The sequence below is a fragment of the Lutjanus erythropterus genome, chromosome 7 (assembly GCF_056507025.1).
Source record: "Lutjanus erythropterus isolate fLutEry1 chromosome 7, fLutEry1.hap2, whole genome shotgun sequence".
In the NCBI taxonomy this organism is placed as follows: Eukaryota; Metazoa; Chordata; class Actinopteri; order Lutjaniformes; family Lutjanidae; genus Lutjanus; species Lutjanus erythropterus.
In genome coordinates this window covers 12736962-12762148 of record NC_139323.1, presented here as the reverse complement: position 1 = coordinate 12762148, position 25187 = coordinate 12736962, and the positions used below count along the sequence as shown (strand labels likewise).

Here is a 25187-nt window from a genome sequence, read left to right as displayed (position 1 = left end):
TAAAGTGGTGAAAATATTCTAAATATAGTGTACACTTAAACTGACACTGATTATTTAGGTGGACCTTTTTCTTAAGTGGCTAAAAACCTTTTGTTGCTGACCGTGTCCACAGCAGCACTTTGCTCAGGGTCCATGCTGATATTTCTCTCTGCTTCTCAAAACTGGGCCATGTCAACCACCATCTACTGCAGCTAAAACACTGATTATAAATAAAAACCTCATGTAACCCAACTTCAGATGTTGTTTGTGTTTCTCAATTTACTTATGCTTTTGACACAGCAGTTCTCAACTCGTGAGTTTGGATTCCAAAAGAGGTCCTATGATAAATCTGATGGGTCATGAGAATATTCAAGCTCCATGTCGTACGTTTTACTTGTGAAATATTGCATATGTTCAACTATTTATGTCTGATCTATTTTGAATTGCTCACAGTTTGTGTCCAGTGTCTTTAACCTGTAGTGAGGGGTCATATGTATAGATTTTGCTTTGTTTTAGAGGGTCAGAAGCCTTAAAGGTTGGGAACCATTAACCATTTTAGTTATACGTAGGCGTTGTCATGTGTTAATCTTTGTTTCAAAATACCTCTCAGACAATTTTGGAAATGAGAGCCAATGCAAATCCTGTGTTTTTGAAGATCCTGTTCAATCCTGTTGTTTACTTTCAGATCAGCAATTGTACCTTTAAGCCAGTCTGATTCACAGGACTCTTACACAGGGGTTACAGCTGTTGACATATCTTGACTTCACAGTGGTGAGAAAATGTTAGCAACATTTCAGTCCTGTAGTGTAACTCAGCTTTGTGGTTTTCCAAGTAAGAAAAAAGAATTATGTTCCCGCATCATAAGACTGTCAAGACTTTGTAGTGAAAACACTCTGAATATCAGCATTGTGGCCATGATCATGATCAAGTGTGGTGAAAATAAAACAAATTGGTATATCAAGATTTTTTGTGTGTTTGATATGGATTTGATTTCTCTCTCTATCCCATTACAGGCAACACCAAGCCCACTATCACCCCCGCCGGCCCCCACATTGTCGTCTCGCTCAACGCACCCTTTGAGCTGCGTTGCCAGGGTGTGAAGGCGATGCGGTGGCAGCGGGAAGAACGGCTGAGGGTGCGGGGAGAGAAAAAGATCGATGGGATGTCCACGCTGCACATCCCCAGGGCTCAGCCCCTCCACATGGGCCGCTATATCTGCCTGGAGGAGAGCTCAGAGGAGAAAACCTCCATTTACGTCTATGTGAAAGGTAGATGGTGAATGAAATTCTCATTTGGGCGATGCACACGCGTTTGAGATTGTGTGTTGTTTGTGTGCGAGAGAGCAGAAAGAGAAGTGAAATCTAGAAAAAGTGGAAACAGACTGCAGGGTAGAGCAGAGGAAATGTTCTGGCGTTTATCGCTGCAGTGACAGGGAGCAGCGTGCGTGGGTGTGTTTGCAGAAAAAAGGTGTTTGTAACTTTGCCCAGGACAGGTACAGTAGATGCTGTAGCTATTTATTGAGTGCATGACTGAGTTTTACTGTATTTGCTCCTCTATGTGACTCCACATCCCCCTGGCCCACTGCCATCTCTGCAGGCTCAGATCATGAGCTGATCACGATCCACACATGTATGTCTAAGGCAGCAAGCACCAATAACTGCTTTTTAGATGAGAGCCTCAGATGTAGTGTTATAAGAAAATATTTATTCTACTGATGAACTTTGCAGGTTTGATGAATATGATTGGACAATTCAAGCCTTTACAACTCACTGCCTCTGATGGGTAGATATCTCTGTTTAGATACTCGCTTTATATAACTAAAGCTGGATAACACATCTACAGCCAAATCATCAGTTTTGCAGTTCTGTCTTTGTGCCTGTCAATTTCTACACATTTTGGAAAAAAAAAAAATCAGATGTCACTAAAAGATTTCAGTTTTGGTTGATTTGGCATCAACCATGGTTACCATGGTAACAGCTAGTGCAGTTTAATAGGCAAATGTGTCAAAAAATACAACAGAAGACCAATTGGTGTGTCTGTTTACAGTAAGGCTGTCAGAATTATCAATACTTAGACACTTTTTAGACAGCACATGTTTAAAAGAATACGACTGTACATCCGAAAGTACAAAAAGTATGCAAGCTGTAAAAGAAAAATAGAATCTAATTGCTCAGTGAAGACCAGTGTAGTTATGTCTTTATTTTCAAGTACTATTGTATTGTATTTGCAGCCAAACAACCATCTGTTTGTCAAACAAACCCATGTTGTTGTGGTCTGCTGTCAAAAATTGTTTCGTGGATGCATTTTGATGAATCATGGTCAGACACATTGCATTTCTTGTTACTGCTTCACAATAAAAGCTACACTGTGTTTCGCCAGTTTTAATGTGAAGCAGCAGCAGCAAATTATCTGTTTGCATTAGTACTAACTTCACACAGCTCTGATAAATACAGTGAACAGTAAGTTAAAAAAAAGAAAAATTTTATGCCTGGCTGAAGTGGAGTATTGATAAAACAAAATGCAACAAAATGCTGTGGAAACAGGCTTCTGTGAATAAATCATACATGAAGGATGTGACTTAAAGGTCCCTGTGGAGTTTTCTTGTAAGCAAACAAAAGTTATATTTACATTCAGTAGTAGTCACCAAAACACACCGCGTATGCTTGAGGTCTAACAAATGTGTCAAATGCATTTGATTTGTTGGTATCCATGTTTACTTACTAGCTGTCTTTTTATCATTGACTGATAAAACAGATGTACAGTGAGAGTATAAACCTGACAGTGACTCATTATTTTAGCTGGCATCCACCATCTACATGCAAATTTTTCAAATTACCGTCCCTACCGTAAACAGCAACAACCCTCAAACTAGCAACCCGCAGGCTGAAAATGATAACTGCATAAATGCAAACCAGCTAACAGCTGTTGCCTTTTGTTTTGTGGGGATTTAGCCATTTTAATTCTAGGGCTTGCCTCCCTAAGTGCAAAACAAGTTACTGCCCGACAGTGTTTTGCAGGGTCAGTGTTATTGCATCCGTTGACCAGTGAATTTGTGATTGGTTTATTGAAACACACCCAAGCCATAGAGGTTTGTAGCAGAATGATCACCACCTGAGAATCAGTAGAATAATGTGAAACCATAGGCAGGAATGTGCATCACCTGCATTGCGTCCTCGTGCGTGTGCATGAGACAATCAAAACTGGGACCCACCCATAGAAAAACAGTTCTATTGTGCTATGAAATGTCCAATACTACACAGGGAACCTTTAAAGGTCAGCTGAACCTCATGCTCCACTGGGTAGACAAAAATTGGTGTGAGACAAAAGCATCAGGTCAGTGTGAAACAATGAGGAGACTGTCATGTTCCTCAAAGTAATACATGAAACAAACCTAAAAGCCATATTTTATCACACTTTCTACAGTGTTTTCCACTGTTTGAAGTTTAACTTGTGTTCTTTTAATTATGTCGTCTCAATAAGCTCTCTTCTTCTACAGTCATTTAATTGCACCAGATTAAATAATTAGAGCCACAAGCATTGGCCATTGGCAGTTGGCCAATGATCCATCACACTGTCAGTTGTGAAAAAGCAGGAAATTCATAGTAATCATACTGGATGGCAAGAAGTCAATATGACAAAACAGTGATGGGAAACAGAGTATGGTGAACAGTGTAGCATAGTTATATCAAGGCTGTCACAAAGTAAAGCTTCAACAACTCAGCATGCAGCCCTGCTCGCAGCTCTGACACCACCTTTGATGTGCGATTGCATGTTTCTTGGCAGATCCAGACAATCCTTTCAGAAAATCAATGGTGTTCAGCATTCTCACTCGTGAGGGAGACACTGCTTCCATCCCCTGCCTGGCAACTGATCCGAGTCTGGACAACCTGCACCTGGAAACATGTTCCAGAGGAGCTCTGGCCTCTGGTCTCGAGTATTCTGCGAGCCTGGAGCAAGGCATCATCATCCACAACACACAGAAGGCCTATGAAGGTTGCTATGTGTGCACAGGAAGACTGAGGGAGAAGAATGTCAGATCACATGACTACACCCTGACAATAAAACCAGGTAAAGTGGTGTAAATGCACTTTTGTTATGTCCATTGTTCTTTCAGACTGAAAATACAAAATCACACTTGTTTTTATTTCCTTCCAGTCCCTGCTGCTCCTCCTGTTATTGAGATGCAGGCGCCCAAACGGGTGATTCTTATCCGGGGTGAGAGTCTCTCCCTCACCTGCAACACCACTAACGTCAACGCAGAAATCAGGCTAAAGTGGGTCACCCCGCCCGGCTCGGTGAGACCCTTCTGCCTTTTGTTTGCTGTGTGCTGCACTGTTGGTGGCAGATTCAGCTTGCAAATACTGTACACTGAGTGTTGATTGTTGTCTTGTGAGATTTAAAAGGGCTTTGATCAGTTCAAACAGATATTTGACTTAAAAGTTGGGAGGAGTCAACCACTGATATTCAGCTATTCTCAAGATTCATACCCGCCAACAGTATGTTTTCCTGAATCCATTGTAAAAAAAAAAAAAAAGTTCAAATTGTATGAAATTCTGTGATTCTTAATGACTAATACTGAGTCCTAGCATTTATTTTTTCACAACTGAGGGTCTTAGATGTCCAGAACAAGAAAACACACCTGAGTGACAAACGGAAAAATGGAATTCTGATCCACAAATTGAATATTTCATTTTATTATTCTAGATATAGACTGAGTTGCACCAACAAAAAGATTAACTCTAATCAGAGTTTAGCAAAACGTGGTTTAAAACGACTAAATCTAGATTTAGAATTAAGCAGAGCTTTGTTGCACAATTAAAAACTAATCTCTGTTAATCCAATAGTTTAATCAATATGGAGACACTGTGTCGCGTAAATTAAAACAAATAAATAAATGAAATATAAAATTGAGTGCCGCTGGTAGTATACCGTGAGAAAAAAATATTTTGCTCATTTTCAAGTTAAACCTTCTCAAGTGTAAGCTTTAAGTTAATACTGGACTACATTTTAAATTGGACTTTAAAAAGAGCAAGAGAATTAAATTTAATCAAGGTTTAGAGTAAAGAACTAAACTGTGGTTTAAAGAGGTGTTCATTAGTCATTATTTTACCTTTATTTAAGAAAGCAAATCATTAAGAAAAAAATCTTATTTACAGAGGTGACCTGGCAAAGGTTTGGGGCAACATAAATTAAAGTGAATCCTTGATTTAATCAGTTTTTTAAAAAATAATTCTTGTTGGTGCAAACCAGCCATAGATTCGAGTGATTTTTTTGCCTACCTGCTATCAGTGGTTGTCTGTTCTTATGAGAATGAGAGTGAAAGGGGTCAAAGTTCATGCTGTCAAAACTTCAGGATCTTGGCTGTGTGTGTGGATATGATGCGGACTACATACATATGTGAGCGGCCATGTGTGTGTGTGTCCTCGCATGCAGGCAGTTGTGCGTCTGTGTCAGTATTTGTGTGCTTGGCAAGGATAGAAACGCAGACGGGGTTAATCTCTAGAGATCTCTGGGCGTTGACAGGGTGCCGTCTGGTATCCACAGCAACCAGCAAAGGTTGACGGTGCTTCACATATCCTGACGGAGAACTTCACCCACGTGCGCAGTGCCACGTTGCACATCGCGGCGGTCCGACCTCAAGACACCGGGAGGTACCAGTGTGAAGCTGAGAATGAAAAAGGGGTCAGCACGCAATCAGTGTGGCTTGATGTTTATGGTGAGTACATTGAGAGATTTGTTTTTCTTTTAAAGACATAACTAAGTAAATGAAATATGTGGATATTGTCTCCAGTAGTGCTATTTATGCATCAACATTGTTTTGTTGTGAGTTGCAGAGTTTTGGACATGTTAGCTGTAGAGATGTCTGCCATCTATCAAATATAATGGGACTAAATGGCACTCAGCTTGTGCTGCTCACAGCGGCAAAAAATACATCTGAAAAAAAAACCCAAAAGCAATCCACAGACCTTGCTATGAGCAGTTTCATGTAGAGACCTACCGTAGACAAAAATCAAGTTTTTGCATGACTCACAATGAGGTCTGTGGTTTATCTTTAATAATGGGGTCATGCCAATCTGGAAAGGCTGTTGAGTTTTTCAGAACTTTTTTGGCACTTTGAGCACCACAAGCCATCCAGTACCATCCAGATCCATTACATTTGAGAGAAAGCAGACATCTCTTCGGCTGATATCTCCAAAACTGCAACTCCCTCCAAATCGATCTCGAGGGATAAATAGTGCTACAAGACAGAGGAAAAATATATACCCTTGATATGGGGTGAACTGTCCCTTTAAGTTTTGCCTTTTTTCAGAAAAACTGAATGTCAAAGGTATAGTTTGACATTTTAGGAAACATTTACATTCACGCTGAGGGTTAGATGAGAAGATCGCTGCCACTCTTATGTTTGCACAGTAAATATGAATCTACATCCAGCAGCCTGTTAGCTTAGCACAACATAACAAAATGGAGAAGCAGCTAGCTTGACTCTGTAGATAAGTAACAATTTCTGCTTGCCAGCACCTCCACAGCTCACCAATTAACATGTTGTATCTCATTTGTTTAATAAAGTAACCTCTTTTCAGTATTTATGCTAAGCTAAGCTAACCAACTAGCTGTGTCCTCATATTCAACAACCAGATATGAGAGAGGTATTAATCATGTCATCATACTCTCTGGCGGACTGTGAATATTTCTAATAGTTTTTGCTCTAAATGTACATATATCATGTGGAGTGATTCAGTACGTGTTGTTTTGGACCGTGGAGTCTCCGTATGCATGTCCAGTTACTCTACGACATGCCTGTAGGTCTGTGACACACTCAAAGGTTCACTGTGAAAGATATGGGGATATATTGGTAGAATATGGCAGAAATGGAACTGTAACAATTACTCAATGAATCAGTTAGTTGAAAAAGAAAAGAAAATTAGTTGCCAATTGTTTTAGTAATTAATTAATTTCAGTCATTTTTCCACACAAAACTGTCAAACATTTTCTTAAGTCACTTTTGGCTCACGGAAATTATAAGCATTTTTCACAGTTTTTTTTTTTTTTACAGTTTATGGACCAAGCAGTTAATTGATTAAATGGATAAAATGAATTGGCAGATTAATCTATAATGAAAATATTAAGTTGCTGCAGCCCTGGAGTAAGAAATATATATGGTATATTTCATCCACATATTTCTGGATATTAATTGGGAAAATTTTCCCAATACGCCAATTTAAAAGAAAATATAATTAACAAAGACAGAATATGCTGGGATTGTGTAATACGTGCACTGGACTGTATAACTGAAGCCTTAAAGTAATTACAGGGATTAGAAACTGACAGTCAAAAGTTGTACAAACAAACTAAACAAAGAAAAAAAAAAAAGAGAAAAAATGCTCTAGAGCAGTCCAGCTATTATAATAATGTTTATTAAGAAATGTCACAGCTTTGGCAATGGCAGGGAGTCGTGTATTTGGGTGTTCAACTCTAGACACAAGATGTTTTCTTCAGTAATACTCCATAGACAGTCATGTAGATTTAGGAAACGGTATTAATGTGGAGAACTTTTTTGCAATTCTGCAGTTTTTGTTGCTTTATCAGGGAGTTTCTTCCATGTCTGCAGATAACACCACCCATTCATTGCAAGGCATCCACACACCATTTAAAATCTGGACTTTATTTGTAGTTTCACATTCAAACTTTATGAGTGAGGGATTGTGGGGCTGACTTGTGATTGGTATGGGCCCAGAACATCTGCCTGGATACAACTGGATGTGACACGTCTCAAAAGAATCACGTTGTCCTGAATGAACAGGCCAATACTGGCTCTTGATAAACCCTTTTGCAAGTTTTGCGGCCACCACGGGTTCTCCTACAAGCTTGGAAGGGGAGAGCGAGACAAGGTGTTAAAAAATTGTTTTGACTCATCATCAGACATATCGCACCCATTCTTGAGAACTGGGACAAATTATGTCCCACCAAAATTTTTTTGAAATTATTAGCACCTACTCTCTAATTCCATTTTTTGATGAAAATGTATTCTTCAAGGATTTATATATATATATATTATTTTCAACTATAACGAAAATCAACTTTGTTTAAACATTGATTTTTTTTAAGGAAAATGTTAACCCTTTAAACTTGTGTCCCAGATTCCCATCAAGTCCATCAGATTTTTATAAGAACGTGATTTAATCTGGCATAAAAAGGGCTAGCTATACTGGTTGAAAAACGATGGGAATACTGTTCAAGCACTGCTAAGCTTCCTATTTTTTGTCATGACATTTTGTCAACTGTGTAAGATGTAAATGGTTTAATAGACTTTATTTCACTTTTTGCAAATCCTTTAACAATATTTTATTTTTCGTATTTTCCAGAGAGAGGATTCATCAGCTTGACACCTGCAAACAACAGAACCATCCAGGTCCGTGCAGGCGAGAGTTTGCCCCTGAGTGCTGACATGGAGGCTTATCCGAAGCCACACACCTTCTCCTGGAGCTTCATGGGCCACGAGCTGAAGAACACGACCGACCATGTCATCACCACACACAGCCATGAATATAGGTGAGACAACATGCACACTTGCTTCAAAGTGCTCTAGGTTTACCACATAGATGGAAATGTTCATTACCCTCGTTCGGTGGAATTTAACACCTTTGTTTTGGCTGCAGGTCAGCGGAGGCAGCTGCTCTTGTCACAGCTCCCTGTGAAATACAGCTGAAATTCTAAAAACGCCCTGAGGTTTTTGGTGAAACGGGAACTGTCAGAATATAAATGGCTTTCAGAGGAAAAGAAACCATGAAATAGCTGCAGTATTACCTCTGTGCTGCAGATAGAAATATTATGTAATATCATCCAAGGCTGCTGTTTGTTACAAACATTTTCTTAATATGGGGGGAACAGGACATGACCTTTAAGCGCCTATCAGACGTGACTCCCTTAAGCAAATGGTAAATGAGAAAACATAATTGTTAAAACCCTTTTTACTGTGTTAAAAAATCAATAAATCCATATCAGCTGTGGGGAAAAAAGGAGTTCTAATGTAACCTTGGGAATAATATCAGTGAACAGATGTGCATAAAAACACAGAAGACAAACAGAAGACTGGTTCTAATCTAAAATGCAAATATCTGAGCATTTCAAATTCTTTCTCAGGCAGTGCTGACGTGAACATCTCTGTTTGATCTCTGATTATGTTGAAGCATTAATAAAAAATTTTTTTACTGATGTCTCTTTAAAAACGATGAATGCGTCTTTGCTAAAGATTCACTGTCTTTGTGTTTAGGTACAGCAGCGAGCTGAGGCTGGTGCGGCTGAAAATGTCAGAGGGTGGAGTTTACACCTTTCAAGCCTCCAACGGCGACGCATCAGTAAACCACACATTCACCATCTTTGTGATCAGTAAGTCGTGTCATAGATTTTTTTAAAAGGTTTTTTGTCCCCTTCAGCCACATAAGGAATTGCATTACTCCACCTTGCATTAATCTTCAGGAGCTGACATACTGGAATAGGTTTCATTGACCCTTTTGTTTGTGCAAAATGAGGTCTTTCTCTCTACCTTACTGCCCATAAGAAGACCCTTCAAAACACATTTTACACACGTCAATTAGGCTCTGTCACTACCTTCAAATATGTAATATGTTGACTGCACTAAATCATAAAATGGCTATGATATGTCATCAGAGATTAAGGAAAAATGCTACATTGTTGTGCTTGCAGTACACATTTTTGGACACTAGGAACTTACATATTCCGCCTTTAATGGCGGAACAACGATGTTCCCCATTCCATGTTCATATGTTTAACACTGAACGACAAGCACAGTATTCCTGCTTTGAACAGACTGTATAAAAGAGGCCCTTCATTCTTCACAAAGGTTCAATATGATTGAACATAAAAACTCTTGTTATTTTTCTCCTACATGACATATTCTGACATTAACTTGTGTTTGTTAGGTAAACCTGAGATTATATCTCATGAGGGCCCAGTGGATGGACAGGTGCGCTGTGTGGCGGAGGGGTTCCCTGCCCCGCGGATCACCTGGTACTACTGTGAGCAGCCCTACGCCAGGTGAGACTTCTAAAGGCCCTGCAAAGTTTTTTTTTTCTTCGATCAGTTATTGGGTACTACATGGCCACAAAAGCTTCTGCCAAAGTGCCAGATTTTGGGGATTTTTTTGCATTGTGTATTTCTGTTTCTGTCTGTGATTTTCTCACTTGTTTGTAGTGGGCGTGGCTAATATGGGAAATGTGATGCCATCCATCCATCCACCAATCAGAATGTAGTAATGCTATCTTTAGGTCACCTGCCTATGTTGCCAGGAACTTTGTTTTGTTTTTGAGTGTTAATCTCTTAAGAAAAAAAAAAAAACTACTTTTCCAAACTTAAACATTATTTTTTTCTGTAATAAATATTTGCTTTAGAGAGAAATAAGGAGGATCTAAAAACAAGTTTTCAGGAACTTATGAGACAATGTGAGAGCAAGACAGAGCTGTGATTAGTCAATTCATCAATTAGTCAATTCAAAACAAATTAATGCCAAATATTTTATAAATTGATTCATCAGTTTAGTCATTTTTCAAGCACAAATGTCAAACATTTGTCAGTTCCAGCTTCTTCAATTTAAGGATTAACTTTGAAGACTTCACTTTGGACTCTTGTGATGAGCATTTTTTACATTTCTGACATTTTATAGACTAAACAATCAATCAATTAATCAATCAATCAATTAAATGTCAAAATAAGATTAGTTGATGATGAAAAAAAGGATTAGGTGCAGCCTAGAGTGAGAAATATATTATACATGGTGATGAATTCCAATTAGAAACTTCATCCACTTTTATTCATATGTACCTGTTTCCCCTAACTTATACTTTAAAAGAAAAAAAAAAGATTTAGTAAAGACAGAATATGCTGACATTGTGTAATAAATACACTGGACTAAAACTGCAGCCTAAAGTAATTACAGGATGTAGAAACTGATTTGAAGCAGACTAGTGAACAGTCCTACAAACAACAGACTAAACAAACAACAGACTAAACCAAAAGCAGCTCTGTCATGTGTTATTTAACAAAAGAGTTATTGTAATGTTTGCTAAGAAATATCACGTTTTTGGCGATGTCATGTATGTAGGATAGTCTGGGTTTTTTTCAGTAATACTCAGACAATCAGTTGTGGAAACTGTATCAATATGGAGAACTTTATTGCTCTTCCACAGATTTCTTGTTGCTTTATCAGGGGTTTTCCTCCATATCTGCACATAACACCACCCATTCATCACAAGGCATCCACACACCATTTAAGATCTGGACTTTACTTGTAGTTTCACGTTCAAACTTACATGAAGTGCAATGTCGAGGGTCTTAAAGGTCACACTAAAGACACACTGGATAGTGTCAGGAACGATGATGACGGTGGAATGAGGGATTGTGGGATTTGAAGGGGCTGACTTGTGATTGGTTGACAGTGCTAAGATGACCCCCATGTGACAAGGGGATTGGAACGACTTGTGATTGGTATGGGCGCAGGACATCTGCCTGGATACAACTGGACGCGTCACATCTCGTGTCAAACATAAAGTGTGTCGAAGGAGGGGCACCTGGTTGCTATAGCAACACCAATCCCAAGCAGCAGGGGCAATGAATCATAAGTGATTATCCAAACTTTAATTATAATTAAATCCACTTAATGCTAATTAGATACAGGCACGCAAATGTATGTACAGTATGAGAAAGTGATGTGACCTGAGTGAGCCTGTGACCGCAGAGCACCTACAAGCAGATAACAGCTGTTTTTTACAGTGCACTGCAGTGAAATCTGGAGCCCTGGGCTCCTGTTAAACATTTCACCTTTATTTCATGAGCACAGAAGGAATTCCCCGAGATTCTTACGATCTCTGGCGAAACCAACTCCTGGCAATATACTGAAATATGAGGACATGAGTTTGTGGTTTTACATATTTTTTTAAAGGTCTTACTCACACTCACAAACAAAATTCAGGAAAGGAATGTGTGTCTTACAAAGACTTAGCAGAAATAGTGCCTGAGTGTCCTGACGAAAGACAATTGGTGAAAAGCTTTGTGATCCTGTCACCCTTTTGTCAACAGTGTATAATCTTCTGCCTTCAGGTGCTCCCAACAGGTGAACGCCACCCAGGAGGAGAACAATGTCATGACTGTCACGCTGGTCAGCCGCACATTTGGGAAGACGGAGGTGGAGAGTCGGGTGAACATCAGCAGGGGACGTTTCACTACTCTGGAATGTGTGGCTACGGTGGACGGAGAGCAGGCCTACACACTCTTTTCTATCAGTGGTGAGTTCGTAACACAGACATGCAGGATCAGGTACAGGGGTGTCATGTTAGCCTGGTATTGACGATTTAAAAAGCAAGCAAGCAAAACTTTATTTAAATAGCGCATTTCATTGCCGGAGGACACACAATGTGCTGCGCAGAGCATGAGACATGAAGAACCAAATAAATTTAAAAAAAAATTCATAAAAAAATACATTAGATAAAAAATTTAATAAATTTAGACTAGAGACTGACAGTTTAAAAGAAATAAAAATAAGATATAATAAAGTGAATAAAACAATTAACACCAAGAGTTGACCAATGAAAATATGAAATATGATATCATGTTAATAATACATATAGATAAATACTATCCGTTGTACTCCATTCTGCTTTTTCCCCCTCCTCAAAAACAACCTGACACACACCCTTTTACTATCCATTAAGTGTAATTACACTTTTTGTAAGTTTTTGTACTGTTTGTACAATGATGATTACAGACTCTGTCTCCATGTCCCTACATTTTGAGTGTAATTAAAGCTACTACAAAAAGTAGGATGCAAATTGTAAGTAAGTCCACACACAGTTCAGTAGGGGTCACGTGATATCAGAGGGGGCGCCTGTCAGTCTCATGTTTTGTTGCTGAATTGATGTAATCCCCTGCATGTCCTCACCTTCAGATTAGAATTAAGTGCAACAGAGTCAACTGTCCAAGAGAGGACAAACAGACACGGAAATCTTGTCTTTTCAGGTTGCAAATTTTCATCTGCCTGATGTTAGCTTCATTAAAATTTAAAAAAGCAATCCCAGTGATGTTAAAGATTCTGTGGCTCCCTGCTCTGTGAACTAAAAAACAAAGTTATCGTAGCATCTCTGTCCCTCTGTAAACCCCACATGGGATTTAATCCTCAACTCCAAATATTTACTACAAGCACGATTCTTGGGATTAACCCATAACTGTGGTCTTACAACTAGTTCGCTCGTCCGTAATCTGTTAAGTAAACATCAGCACGGAGATATACCTCAAACATGATTGGCCACGATAAGATGTTGTCGCCTACAGACAGGAATTAGCTTTAGTCCATTGTTTACTTTATGACTCCAAATCCGCCCTGTTATAACGGCTTGCCCATCTGCTGTACAATGTCCTCAAAGTGGTGTGAGTGCAGGAACTGAAAGCGCAGCAAAGTTGTACCCGCCTGAGCCTGGAGACCCGGGTTTACGCAGGAGGCAGGGGGCTCACTGCGGCTCCAGCGGGTATGTGGGCGAGCATTATGAGGGAGGAGAGTTGTTTGTGGCCTGGCAGGACAGGCCTTTGGGAGCATGTGCCCAGGATTTTTGTGCTTCGTGGAGTTAACAACAGACCAGGCGGAGGCGCTGAGAGTTTGGAGCACAGTAGGAGTCCTGGCGGTGTTGGGCGTTCTGGGGCTGTGGGAGGCTCGGAGGTGTCAGGGAGCTGCAGCAGAGAATACACAGAGCTTTAGAAACCACTGACAGGTTTACAGGGGATTAGTTCCTGCAGACTCTGCATTCTCAGATTTGAAGTGGAGAGAAAGCTTCTTATCTCTAAAGAGCTTATTACACCCCACTGTACAGAGGAGCAAAACAATAAGGCATCACAAACAGACAGACACAAAGGAACAGAACCCTGATTATATATAATTACTCATCACCACAGCTGTAAGAGCAACAGCAATGCAGTAAAATACTGTATAATAAAAACTGATATTAAACAGTTGAACAAAATAAAGTGCAGAATTTGAAAACAAAGAAAAACATCTCCACAGTACGTAGATATATATAATTGGATTAGTTTGCTGTGATTTGACCAAAGTGGGCTTCCCTGTGACTTAGCCCTCACTGGCTTATCTTAATGCCCCTTTGCAATGTCATTTAGAGTGTAAACATGACAAACCATTGAAAGAGATCGACTCTGTCGTCACTGCTCTTATACCTAAAACTATTTTTAGAACAAAATTAGCACATATATGCAGGGTTTTTAAAACGCAGGTAAACCCGCTATAACTTTGGGCTATGTAGGAGCTGTGTTAAATTACTACCGATTAAAACGGTTCCTGGTTTTGCTGATTCACAATGAAAGCTTTTAGATAACAAAATATCAGGGGATTGTGACAAATTTGTAGGAAATGATCGTTATCTGTAATGTTATGTAATGTTATCCACCCTTTTACAGTCACTCAGCTCAAGACAAGCTGTCATTATTTAAATACACACTTTCAAGCGGGTGGAAACTGTGATGAGCTGACACACCCAATCAGACCCAAGCCCCCAGGAAGCCATGCTTTGACAGTGTAATGACATCACTTCACTGAAGACCTTTAGGTTAAATAAGCTTACATTGTGAAAGAAGAAACTGAGTCAAGTCAACCAGCACATCTGGGTGGAGCAGGAGCAAAAGCACTGCAGAAGTTAACAAGAGAGGCAACGAGGCCTCATTGCCTCGGCAAAAAAGAAGTCAAAAATTTGCATGTCCACTGGGGTGCCAATTAGAGCTGGAGCCAATAAATACTCGTGACTACTGCAGAGTCATTTGACCAATATCAATTATACACTTTCCAAGTGAAGACAAAAGTCAGATGTTAGTGGATTTTTGGTCTAAAAGGTGCTTAAGATGATGATATCTGTCTCCCTACAGAGAGAACCGTCCCCCATGGTCTGTTCACCCCTCTGCTGATTGGCTCCGTATCAGCAGCAGGCATCCTCTGTCTCATCCTTATCATGCTGTTCTACAAATATATGCAGGTAAGACAGCGTTGCCCTTCCTTCCTGCATGGCACACCCTTGTTTATTAAAAGTCAAGAAAAGTAGAGTAGAGCATGTTGAAACCTTGTGGAATAATTTGTGATTCATGTTTTGCTTCTATTTTTGTCTCCATTTACTCCAGAAACCCAAATATCAGATTCAGTGGAAAGTAATCGAGGGCATCCATGGAAACAACTATGTGTACATTGACCCCACCCAGTTACCGTATGATCACCAGTGGGAGTTTCCTCGAAACAACCTGCGTTTTGGTGAGCGCCCTGCCCTGCACTCCCTTATCAAGATGATCTGCAGCATGTGCTGCATCTAGGCCACCATGATTGCATTATTATAGTTATTGTCATTCCTGAATTTCCAACAGATTGCAATGTACATCTTGGCTTTCATGACTGAGGTGTAAATCAACACAGATAAATGGGGGTTAGTGTCTGCAATAAAGCCAAACAGTGCAGCCGGCATGACATCACCGCTGCCACCCTTAGGCGACTTCAAGCTGATTGACAGACGCTCTGTTTTCTGAACGCTGAACACAGCGTTAAGGTTTTAGCCATGTCTGTGGTCATTACCGACCAACCAGTTCCACAGCTCAATAATGATGAAACCCCACTCCCTCACTGCAAACATAATATTGTTGACATATTCTGGGTGTTGTTTTTAACAAACCTCCTTAAACAGGATCCTGCGTGTCCTGGTGCCTGTGTACACAGCCCGGGGGCTAAGACTGGTGTTGTCCTAGGAACGCTGGCAGGGGGCCAGTTAGTGGGAGGGAAACGGGACGGGGAATAACAGTTTTATGTCTGTCTTCTCGTCTGCAGGGAAGACGCTGGGATCTGGGGCATTTGGAAAGGTGGTGGAAGCCACTGCATATGGACTCTCCAAAGCAGATTCAGTCATGACGGTGGCTGTGAAAATGCTCAAATGTAAGCAGTGTTGACACACATGCAAATGAAGTGAGACAAGCTCAGCGTGGCTGTTTTGACAATGTGACAAATGTTCATCGTAGCCTTGCGCTTTTAAGAAGTGTTAATAAATAAATAATTTGTCGGCAGGTGCTCAGGAGCGAATATTTTTATTCAGTGGTCTGCACACTGCTGCCAAACAAATATATTACTTGAATTAGCCTCCAGCAAAAAACATATTTTTAATTCCGCAAATACCACATCACAATAAATAATTGTAGTTCAAAAGGACATCAGTTTACTTCTAATCCTTGTGCACCTGCTGATCATGTCCCAATTTTTTTTTTTTCCTACAGCAAGCGCTCACTCCACAGAGAAAGAGGCACTGATGTCAGAGCTGAAAGTCCTCAGCTACTTAGGAAACCACATGAATATTGTCAACCTGCTTGGAGCCTGCACTGTTGGAGGTGCGTCAGCATGATTTGATTTGGCACTCTTCATGTGGATGTTCAGTCATTAGCTACGTTTACACGGACAGTATTTCTTTCAGTCTGATTGAAATCACTCTAATTAGAAATTTCATCTTAACTGTTTAGATGGACACTAAATTAAGTGATACAACATTTGTGTTTACATGCCCCAAAGCATTAATGTGAATATCACTTTTGACTTATGACGTGCAGTTATGCCTGCTGTGAAGCATCCAATCTGATGCCAATCTAATTTATAACAGAAAAAGAAGATCCTGTTTGCCAGCTGCTAGTGAGTGAAGAAACAGGAAAGAGTAATTTTTAAGATGGACCCACATTCAGGGCTTAATTTGTGCCCGATCCTGCCAGAACAGGATCCAGGACTGGGACTGGCATCTGTTTGATTGGATCCCATACCTCCTTTGTCATAAGTTTGTAGAATATTTAATGTCAGCTGATCATTACTGTAACTCCCACAGCTAAACAAGTGGGCATGTGTGCCATGAAGTGGTAAAATACCTGTGCGCCCATGATGCGTGCATTCACACAGACACACGATTTATATTGTTGCTCATTTCAGGTCATTCAACCAACAGTGACAACTTCACATACATTAGTCAACTAGACAACAGCACAATCAAATGTAAGGCTGACTTCATGAAGAGTTTCATCATGCTGAAGTTCAGAATATTACACAGCAATCAGTCCACATGTGCGTTCCCAAAAACTTTTCTCTGTCTGATTGGGGCTTTAGCTTTAGTGACGACTTTTTGAAAAAGGAATTGTATGAACTGTGAACTGCTGTCTCTTCACTTGGAGAAAAAAGTGTCAAAGCGTTGTAACTCTGCGCCCCGGGGTCCATAGACAGACAGACCATATTCCATTTCTGTACTGCAGTTAAAAATAGAGTCAAAGCTGAGTTCTCCTGCTTGCAGAACCGTACCGCAGTGCCTAAATATACCAGGATGCATTGTGGGTGAGCTTCTATTGACATGTTGTCACTATCCTAGCCCTATAGCCGTTACTTTGTTAGCCAAAGCATAGTGTTAGGTGGCAAAAATGCTCATCTATCATGCCCCCTGGCAACCCAGAGGCAGAGACTAGCAATGTGGTTCTTTCTTACATCTACTGACATCACTGTAACAGGAGGAACAACAGATTTTGCAGCAGTAGAACTCAGTTTTCTCGGTCAGTATAGTGCACTCTGTAGAATTTACAGCTTCAGTTGGGTACATTTGTCATCAACACTGACTGGACGTCCTCATGAAAAGCCTTTAAAGTGAAATGAGTGACTGAAACTCAAAATATTAGAGATTGTTGGCAGAGATTAATTTTGCTGTGATTATAAATTACTGTTTTTTTTTCAAAAGCTATCAGTCATGTATTTTTGAAAGATCATGGTCATGGAGTTTTCTTTTTCTTCAGGCCCTACACTGGTGATCACAGAGTACTGCTGTTTTGGAGACCTCCTCAACTTTCTCCGCAGGAAGAGGGAATCCTTCATCTGCTATAAGCTGGAGGAAGACTGCTACTACCGCAACGTCATGCCACAAAGAGATGCAGCTGGGTCAGGTTCTTTTTTGTGTATAAAGAGTGGCTTATTGTATGTGTAGAAGAGAAAAGACAGTACTAGTATTTACTATCCAGAACGTGCGTAGGAGGAGGGTATTTGGACAGCAGCGTGCCTATGTGTGGCTGAGACCAGACTGCTCCTTTCCTCTTCACAGTGACAGCTTGAACGGCTACATGACCATGAGGCCTTCTGCTGCTGGCAACCTGCCGCTCAGCTCATCCTCTGAGAAGAGGCGCTCACTACGCAAAGGCAAGCAAGCCAGCCATTCATCAAATTTCTCAGTCTTAAAATACACAGAAAAGCAGTTGAAGTTCTACCATTTCAGAGAAATAATCTTCGTCCTGCTCGTCCTCTCAGGTGGCTCCTACGTTGAAGCAGACGCCGAGAGCGAGATGTTTGACGAGGACGGTCTGTCTCTCGACACAGAAGACCTGCTCAGCTTCTCGTACCAAGTGGCCAAAGGCATGGAGTTCTTGGCCTCCAAAAATGTGAGCATCGAATAACAACTATCATGCTTGATTTTTGGATAAAACTGATGTGGATTTCTACAGAATGACAAATGGCAGAGCCAGGGTCATGTTTCTACAGCTAGTAAACGGATCTAAAACGCATGTTGGAGCATGCTGTTGAAAAATTTATTAGCTGTGGAGGCCAGATACTGTGGCCAGTAAGCTCATGTATCAGTGTCACTGGTTGTGTGTTACAGATTCAGTGTTGTGGAAAAAGCACTTTATTCATGACTAATGTTATATTATTGATTGGTCATGTATATAACATGTATCATTAGACATTAAAGGTTTGTTGTTTTTCAGTGTATCCACAGAGACCTGGCTGCCAGAAATATCCTACTGACTCAAGGGAGAGTGGCAAAGATCTGTGATTTTGGCCTAGCCCGAGACATCACCACGGACTCCAACTATGTAGTCAAAGGCAACGTAAGTCGAGAGGTGGCAAAAGTACACACATTCTTTATTTAAGTAAAAGTGTGAAAGTACAGGATCTATTTAAGTATAAGGTATAAAAGTAAAAAGTCATCCTAACTGAACCTCACCTTTTCTCCGCGGTCAAGTCTCGGTTTCTGTCTGTTTCATGTTGGTACATCTTAAACGTTGCTTTTCGTATTGTTACATTTTTAATGTTTTTTTTCGTCTTGCTATGTCTTTTATGTAATTTTTGTATTGCATCGTTACATTATCGTCTTATGACTTTTGCATAATTTTCTTTCCTGTTATGTATTATTACATAGTTTTGGTCTACATCTTTTACATCGTATTTGCTTAGAAACACCCTTTATGTCATTTTGTCTTATGTTTTTTTGTCTTGTTATGTCTTAAGGCGTTTTTGTATTTTCACATCTTTTTACATTGTTTTAGTCTTGCATTAAAACTAAAGTAATGAGCCGGTTTTGAAAATGAAAGTAGAAAAGACAGATATTTGTGTTATTGTATGCAAATTAAAAGTAAAAAGTTGTCAGAAAAAGAAATACTTAAGTACAGTAATGACGTATTTGTACTTTCTCGAGCGTCCTCTTCCAATGTACCTTTCTCATCATAAATCCCACTCTGTGGTTCAGTTTCCCAGTTTGGAGCCAACTAAAGCAATTTGTAAAATAATGAAGAAGCTGCTTGGCAGCGCTGTCTCTAGCTTCACGTCTTCACTTGTCAGAGTTAAAGTACCTTCTTGTCACTAGAAAGCAAGATTTAGCCGTAGGCTTGTGTGTGTTAAGACAAGTCATTCTGAGAATTTACAGGAATATCTAAAAAACAGTGGCGTCTTTATGATGTTTTACAACTGGAGGTGTTCTGATGACTTTTTTTCCCTCCCAATATCGACTCCAATACTTGAACTTTGCATATTGACAGATTCCGAGTATCAATCCAATACTAGTGAAAAGACATTATTTATTTCTATTTCTATCACTGTTTTATGGCCTGATTCAGATTAAACCTTTTGTTAAAAATGAATAAATGCATACATAGAACATGACTTCACCATCCTGAGGGGAAAAAAGATGTAAGAGACACTACAGTGAAGTAGTGGGGTCCTGTTTCAGGAGTTAATAGGTTATGTGATATTGGACTGGCGCATTAACACATGAACTCATTGATAGGATAGCAGCATTTTAGACAGTACAGCAGCTGATACAGATACTGAAATCTTATCATAACAACCCCATTTACAGCACATATTTAAAACCAAACAGCAAGGCCATTTTCCTTTTGACTTACTACTTCTAGGAAATATTTAACTAATGTTACTTCTGCTTTTCAAATAATGTTACTGTTTACAAAGGGAAGATTTACACATCACTGAATTAAAACAGGTTGCACCACACAAACCAGCCAATCCTTCTGTATAGATAAATCGTTACCAAATTTTCACACCTGCTAAGTGTAGGTGTGGGCTAACTGTTGCATAGGCAGGTGACTCAACTGACCACATTACCACGTTCACGTTAGCTTGCTAAAGTATATCAAACAAAATCATACCTTTACAGAGTATTTGGACTAAAGATAAACATGTAATTTGCCCTTCTGTATACTGGAAATATAGACCCTTTTTTTACAGCAGCCACATTCATATTAAATAATAGAGCAAACACAGGTGTTACCAATGATACTAGTTAAAGGCCTGTTCCATTTATTGTAGCAGAGCCTTTCCAGTGAACCTAAATGCACAATAGCAGCGATTTGACTGTGTCTGACCTGAATGGAACAGGACCTTCATTAGTATCACTGGTAGCACCTGTGTTTACTCTACTATTTCATGCCAAAAAGGCTTCTGTAGAAAAGGTGTGTTGGCAGTTATTTTACAGGTTGTGACACTGCCTGCAATTTCTTCTTCTGTTATATTATTGATGGCTTTAGACCAAAAAGCATTTAAATATGCAGGATTGTTTGTAATCGTATCATTCAAATTGGACCCTCCTCCCCAGCTCAACGAATGAGAGAGAGACAGAGACAGAGACAGAGACAGAGACAGAGACAGAGAGCGACTTAAGTGAGGGAGCACTTCTGAACTGACTGCGATCTGTCACACGTCTGAAATATGTGACTCGCATTTTTTTTTTCCAAGTGTCAGGTCTGGACATCACAGATCTGTGTTTTTAGATCCTCAGGCAAACTGTGTGTGCGTACCTAATATTTGGTACAGTCTGTTCATTTAGCAGGCATCAGTCACAAACTCGTATGACCCCCAACCACAGTAAAACTCAATGAATGCCTTTCTTTCAGGCTCGTCTGCCTGTGAAATGGATGTCGCCAGAGAGTATCTTTGAGTGTGTGTACACGTTTGAGAGTGACGTGTGGTCCTATGGCATTTTGCTTTGGGAAATCTTCTCATTAGGTAAGTCTATCCATTTGCTGTGTGTGTATTTGTCTGGCTATGTGTGTGTTTTAAGAGGTGTTAGATGTAATTGAATCTCTGTGCTGAATATAGGAAACAGTCCTTATCCTGGTATGCCTGTGGACGCCAAGTTCTACAAACTCATAAAAGAAGGATACAGGATGGATGCTCCAGAGTTTGCACCCAGTGAAATGTGAGTTGAAATGAATAATGAGTGTGTGTAAAAGGCGTTGAAGTGAAATGTGAGTGCGTGCGTAAACGGATCACAGGAGAGATGGGGTGATTAGATAGACGGAGGAGGTGAGACTATAAAAGATGTAATGGTGGGGGAGGTTGAATAGCAGCTCGCTCTCATCCTGTTGCGTTTGGCTTTTCACAAAAACTGACATGTTCAAACTTTCAGGTGGAACTGAGAGCAGAAAACAATATTCACACGCAAAAGAAAGGGGAAGTATCAACTGCAGACAAATAAACGTGTTTGTGTGTCTGTGTGCTGCTATGCAGGTATCAGATTATGCGGTCCTGCTGGGATGCTGACCCCTTCAACAGACCCCCCTTCAGGAAGGTCGTGGAAAGGATTGAACAACAGCTGTCAGACGCTACTAAACATGTAAGTTGCACCACTTTGATTTTGTTTACTTTCACCATATGAGGTTCAAAATTCCTCAAAATAATGTCCTGAGAAGACCTCACAGGAATATTAAATACTGAGGCTCCAAGGTCCTGACATGGTAAAAGCTAATGTGACATGCTTCATGTGACACAAAGCCAGAAAATCTTTGCTAATACTAAACCAAGACTAATGGGTACCAGGCTTCTAAAATCATCTAAAAGTGTGTTCATCACCGCTAACACACTAGTTGTGAGATTGTGCGCCTGCCACATCACTTCTCGTGGAAAAACAGTTGTTGAAGTCACTTCCCAAGTGTTCACACATAGTTTAGGTAAAGATCTGGGGCCTCTCACAGCATGAGCAGATGTGTTTGAACTCTTAGCTCTGACTTCTGTTGTTTCATGACTAAAACTCCAACAGTTCTTCATGAGCCTCAAAGGGACACGTAGACATTTTGAGTTTGACTTATTTGCTTTCTTGCTGAGAGTTAGGTCAATACCACGTCGAAAGCTTGCAAATTAAATCTTGTTTGTTTAGTCCATTAAAAAAAAATGAACAGATGACAAGGCGGTTTTACAGGGACTTTTTCTAAAACAAAACTTGATAAAAGATGTCAAAGTGAATTTCAGAGGACTGCCGGGTGGCTTCTGCAGCCACCAGAGCAAAAACAGTTTATTCATATTAGAACTGCATATTTACATACAGTATATAAAAAAAGAGCTACTGTTATTATGAGCCTGCTCCTGTTGACCTTTTTTCCTGTCTCATTCCAGTCCCACGATGAATAGTGAAATTGACTCCCAGGGGAATTCTCAAGAAAATGTCCACCTTGATTCCTAATTACCTAATTAGAAAACTGTCTCATCATCTTTTTAATTAAAGGATTTATATGACAGTGACTCATCTAACACTCAGCAAGAACTTGAGGTTTTTCCAAAATGTCAGACGACTTCTTTTAGTTTATCTGCATGATGTAATAACACGGCAATAAAACAAAAAGCTGCACATTGTGAAGATGAGATAAATTAGTTCCCTCTGTAATCTTTCTCTCTGCTACTTCTTCCTTATCTTCAGATTTATCTGAACTTCAGCTCCAGGCTTCCTGTGACACCCAGAGCCAGGGAGGAGCCCAGTTCTCAGAGCATGGCTTTTCACCGTCTCAACTCAGCCAGCAGTAACAGCCCTCCGACCCAGCCCTTACTGGTCCAGCACGAGGTCTTCCTGGAGGGCACAACCCTCAGAGCCCAACGGGTGTAAGGACCCACCCAACCTGTCTGGCTGCCTCATAAAGTGCCTGTTATGTTCCGCCACAAACTACCCAACCACTACACCCGCCCACCGCCCCCGCACCAACAACATTTGCTGTCACATGTTGCAGACAGTATGGTAATCGCCATCTATTACCAGAAAGAACTACAAAGGACAAATGGCTTTTATCATTGTTCTCACTATTATTGCCTGCTCATTACAGGGAGGACGGTTGGACTAATGCTCCCCTGCTCATAGCAAAGAATTGTTCAGGCACCGGGGGGGTGGAGGGACATCAATCGTTACTCTACAACTGTCATTAAGTTCATTATTACACTGTTATCCATTTTGTTATTTTTGTTTTTTTTTTTTTCAGTCACGTTTTTCCTACACATTTCATAAAGGTTTTGTTGTTGTTTTTTAGCACTCCTGTTTCTTTCTATCTGTTGGAAGTTTCTTCTTTTTACATTTTGTGTTTTGTTATTCTTTGTTGTTTTTCTGTCATGGATATTTATGTAGCATTTTTATTTTGGTTGGCTGTTGCAATTGTTGGAGGAAACAAAAAGCACTCGAGGCACTTGAACTTCACATCATTACACACACCACGTAATGCAGCTTTTGTTTCTTTCTTTTTTTTTTTTTTTTTTACTCTTTTATTGTCAGTATTATTTCCAACTGTTTAGAGAGATGTTTATGAAGGAGATACTTTTCGGGGGCCAATTTTAAATTTAAATATCGAGACACTGGTATATAAGCTATTAGACAGCATGGTCGCTCATGCTTAGAGTCCATAAGTGCTTAAGTCAATTAGGAATACATTTCTGCTCTTTCCATGTTGGATGTCACTATCTAGAGAGCAACAGTCTTTACTGGATCTGTTAACATATAACACGGATCAGCCCAGGATTACTTCACACACACAGTTGTCTTCTGAGATATGGTATAGACATGGTACGCTAGCTTTTCACTTCTGTGCTTGTTAACTGTATATGTGTACATATCTGTAGGTGATGATATTAATCATTGCTTAATGATGAGATGGGAAGCGTCAGAGTTGAACGTTAGATAAAGGAGACACTCTGAGAATGCTTAGGTTGGGTTGCACCAGCAAAAATTAATTTAATCTAAGATTAGTTCCAATCAGAGTTTAAGTTGAGTAAATTTGGGATTAAAATTAAACAGAGCTCTGTTGCACAATGAAAAACGAATCCTAGTTTAGTAAATCTAAGTTTTGTGGTGTAAAATGAGTAGAGTTAATCAATATGGAGATGCTATATACCCAAATTAAAATAAATAAATAAATAAATAATCAAATGTCAGGACCCAGTAAGTATAAGGGGGAGGGGACTGATAACTTTTGGTTGGTCTGTATTCCTTAACAAAACGTTGCATTGTTTGCCAGCTAGCTAAAAAGTTAGTTAGCTTACTCATAATCAGCAGAGAAGCTCATAATTTCGCCTTTTTTGAGAAAAACTTGTTGGCCAAATTATCACCTGCAATGAAAAAAAAAACTGTCTTCGCAGAATTTATTTTTCTCAATCTATCTCAAAAAAGTTACACCTCCTCAAGTCAAGTGTAAATTAATAGCTGGTCAAAGTTTAAATTAAATGAAAAGTTTTGGTGCACGAGAATGAAATTGAATCTAGGTTTAGATTAAAATCTGAACTCAGGTTTCAAGAGGGGATTAAATGCTACCTAACTTAATTTTTAGTTTAAAACAACATATTTTAAAGTTAAACCGTGATTCAATGAGGTCTTAAAATGAATTCTTGTGGTGCAACCCAGCCATAGAGTTCATCTTAGCTTTGTTACAGGTGTATAGTTTCACTTTTTGACAGCTGGACTGCTGGAGAGTTGTAAAGGTGTAAATAACTGTTCAGGTTTATATTGTTGCTCTCCTGCCACATCCAGTGTATGATCTTTGTTTACAAGCATGAGACAGGTACTGCCATTTCTGAGACGTGTTTTCTCTGCTCTTCACCCTCTTCCCTTTTGTGAAGG

General features: G+C 39.8%; 1 protein-coding gene across 2 annotated transcripts in view; it reads left to right on the top strand.

Annotated features, from left to right (window-relative positions):
- The window catches only part of kita (KIT proto-oncogene, receptor tyrosine kinase a), a 29348-nt gene extending 4449 nt beyond the window's left edge, over positions 1-24899 (top strand). The window contains exons 2-20 of one of the 2 annotated variants that reach the window (XM_084722779.1): positions 993-1247; positions 3763-4047; positions 4135-4274; positions 5524-5695; positions 8343-8529; positions 9251-9366; positions 9921-10035; positions 12094-12278; positions 14914-15020; positions 15163-15289; positions 15854-15958; positions 16294-16404; positions 17833-17974; positions 18135-18468; positions 18793-18915; positions 21214-21325; positions 21419-21518; positions 21830-21935; positions 23013-24899. In XM_084722779.1, the coding sequence (XP_084578905.1) occupies positions 993-1247; positions 3763-4047; positions 4135-4274; positions 5524-5695; positions 8343-8529; positions 9251-9366; positions 9921-10035; positions 12094-12278; positions 14914-15020; positions 15163-15289; positions 15854-15958; positions 16294-16404; positions 17833-17974; positions 18135-18468; positions 18793-18915; positions 21214-21325; positions 21419-21518; positions 21830-21935; positions 23013-23195 (3005 nt within the window). In that variant the 3' untranslated portion in view covers positions 23196-24899. Of the gene's footprint in view, positions 1-992; positions 1248-3762; positions 4048-4134; positions 4275-5502; positions 5696-8342; positions 8530-9250; positions 9367-9920; positions 10036-12093; positions 12279-14913; positions 15021-15162; positions 15290-15853; positions 15959-16293; positions 16405-17832; positions 17975-18134; positions 18469-18792; positions 18916-21213; positions 21326-21418; positions 21519-21829; positions 21936-23012 lie in introns of both variants that reach the window. The other variant, XM_084722778.1, reaches the window with a different exon arrangement.
- Positions 24900-25187: the final 288 nt, after the last annotated feature.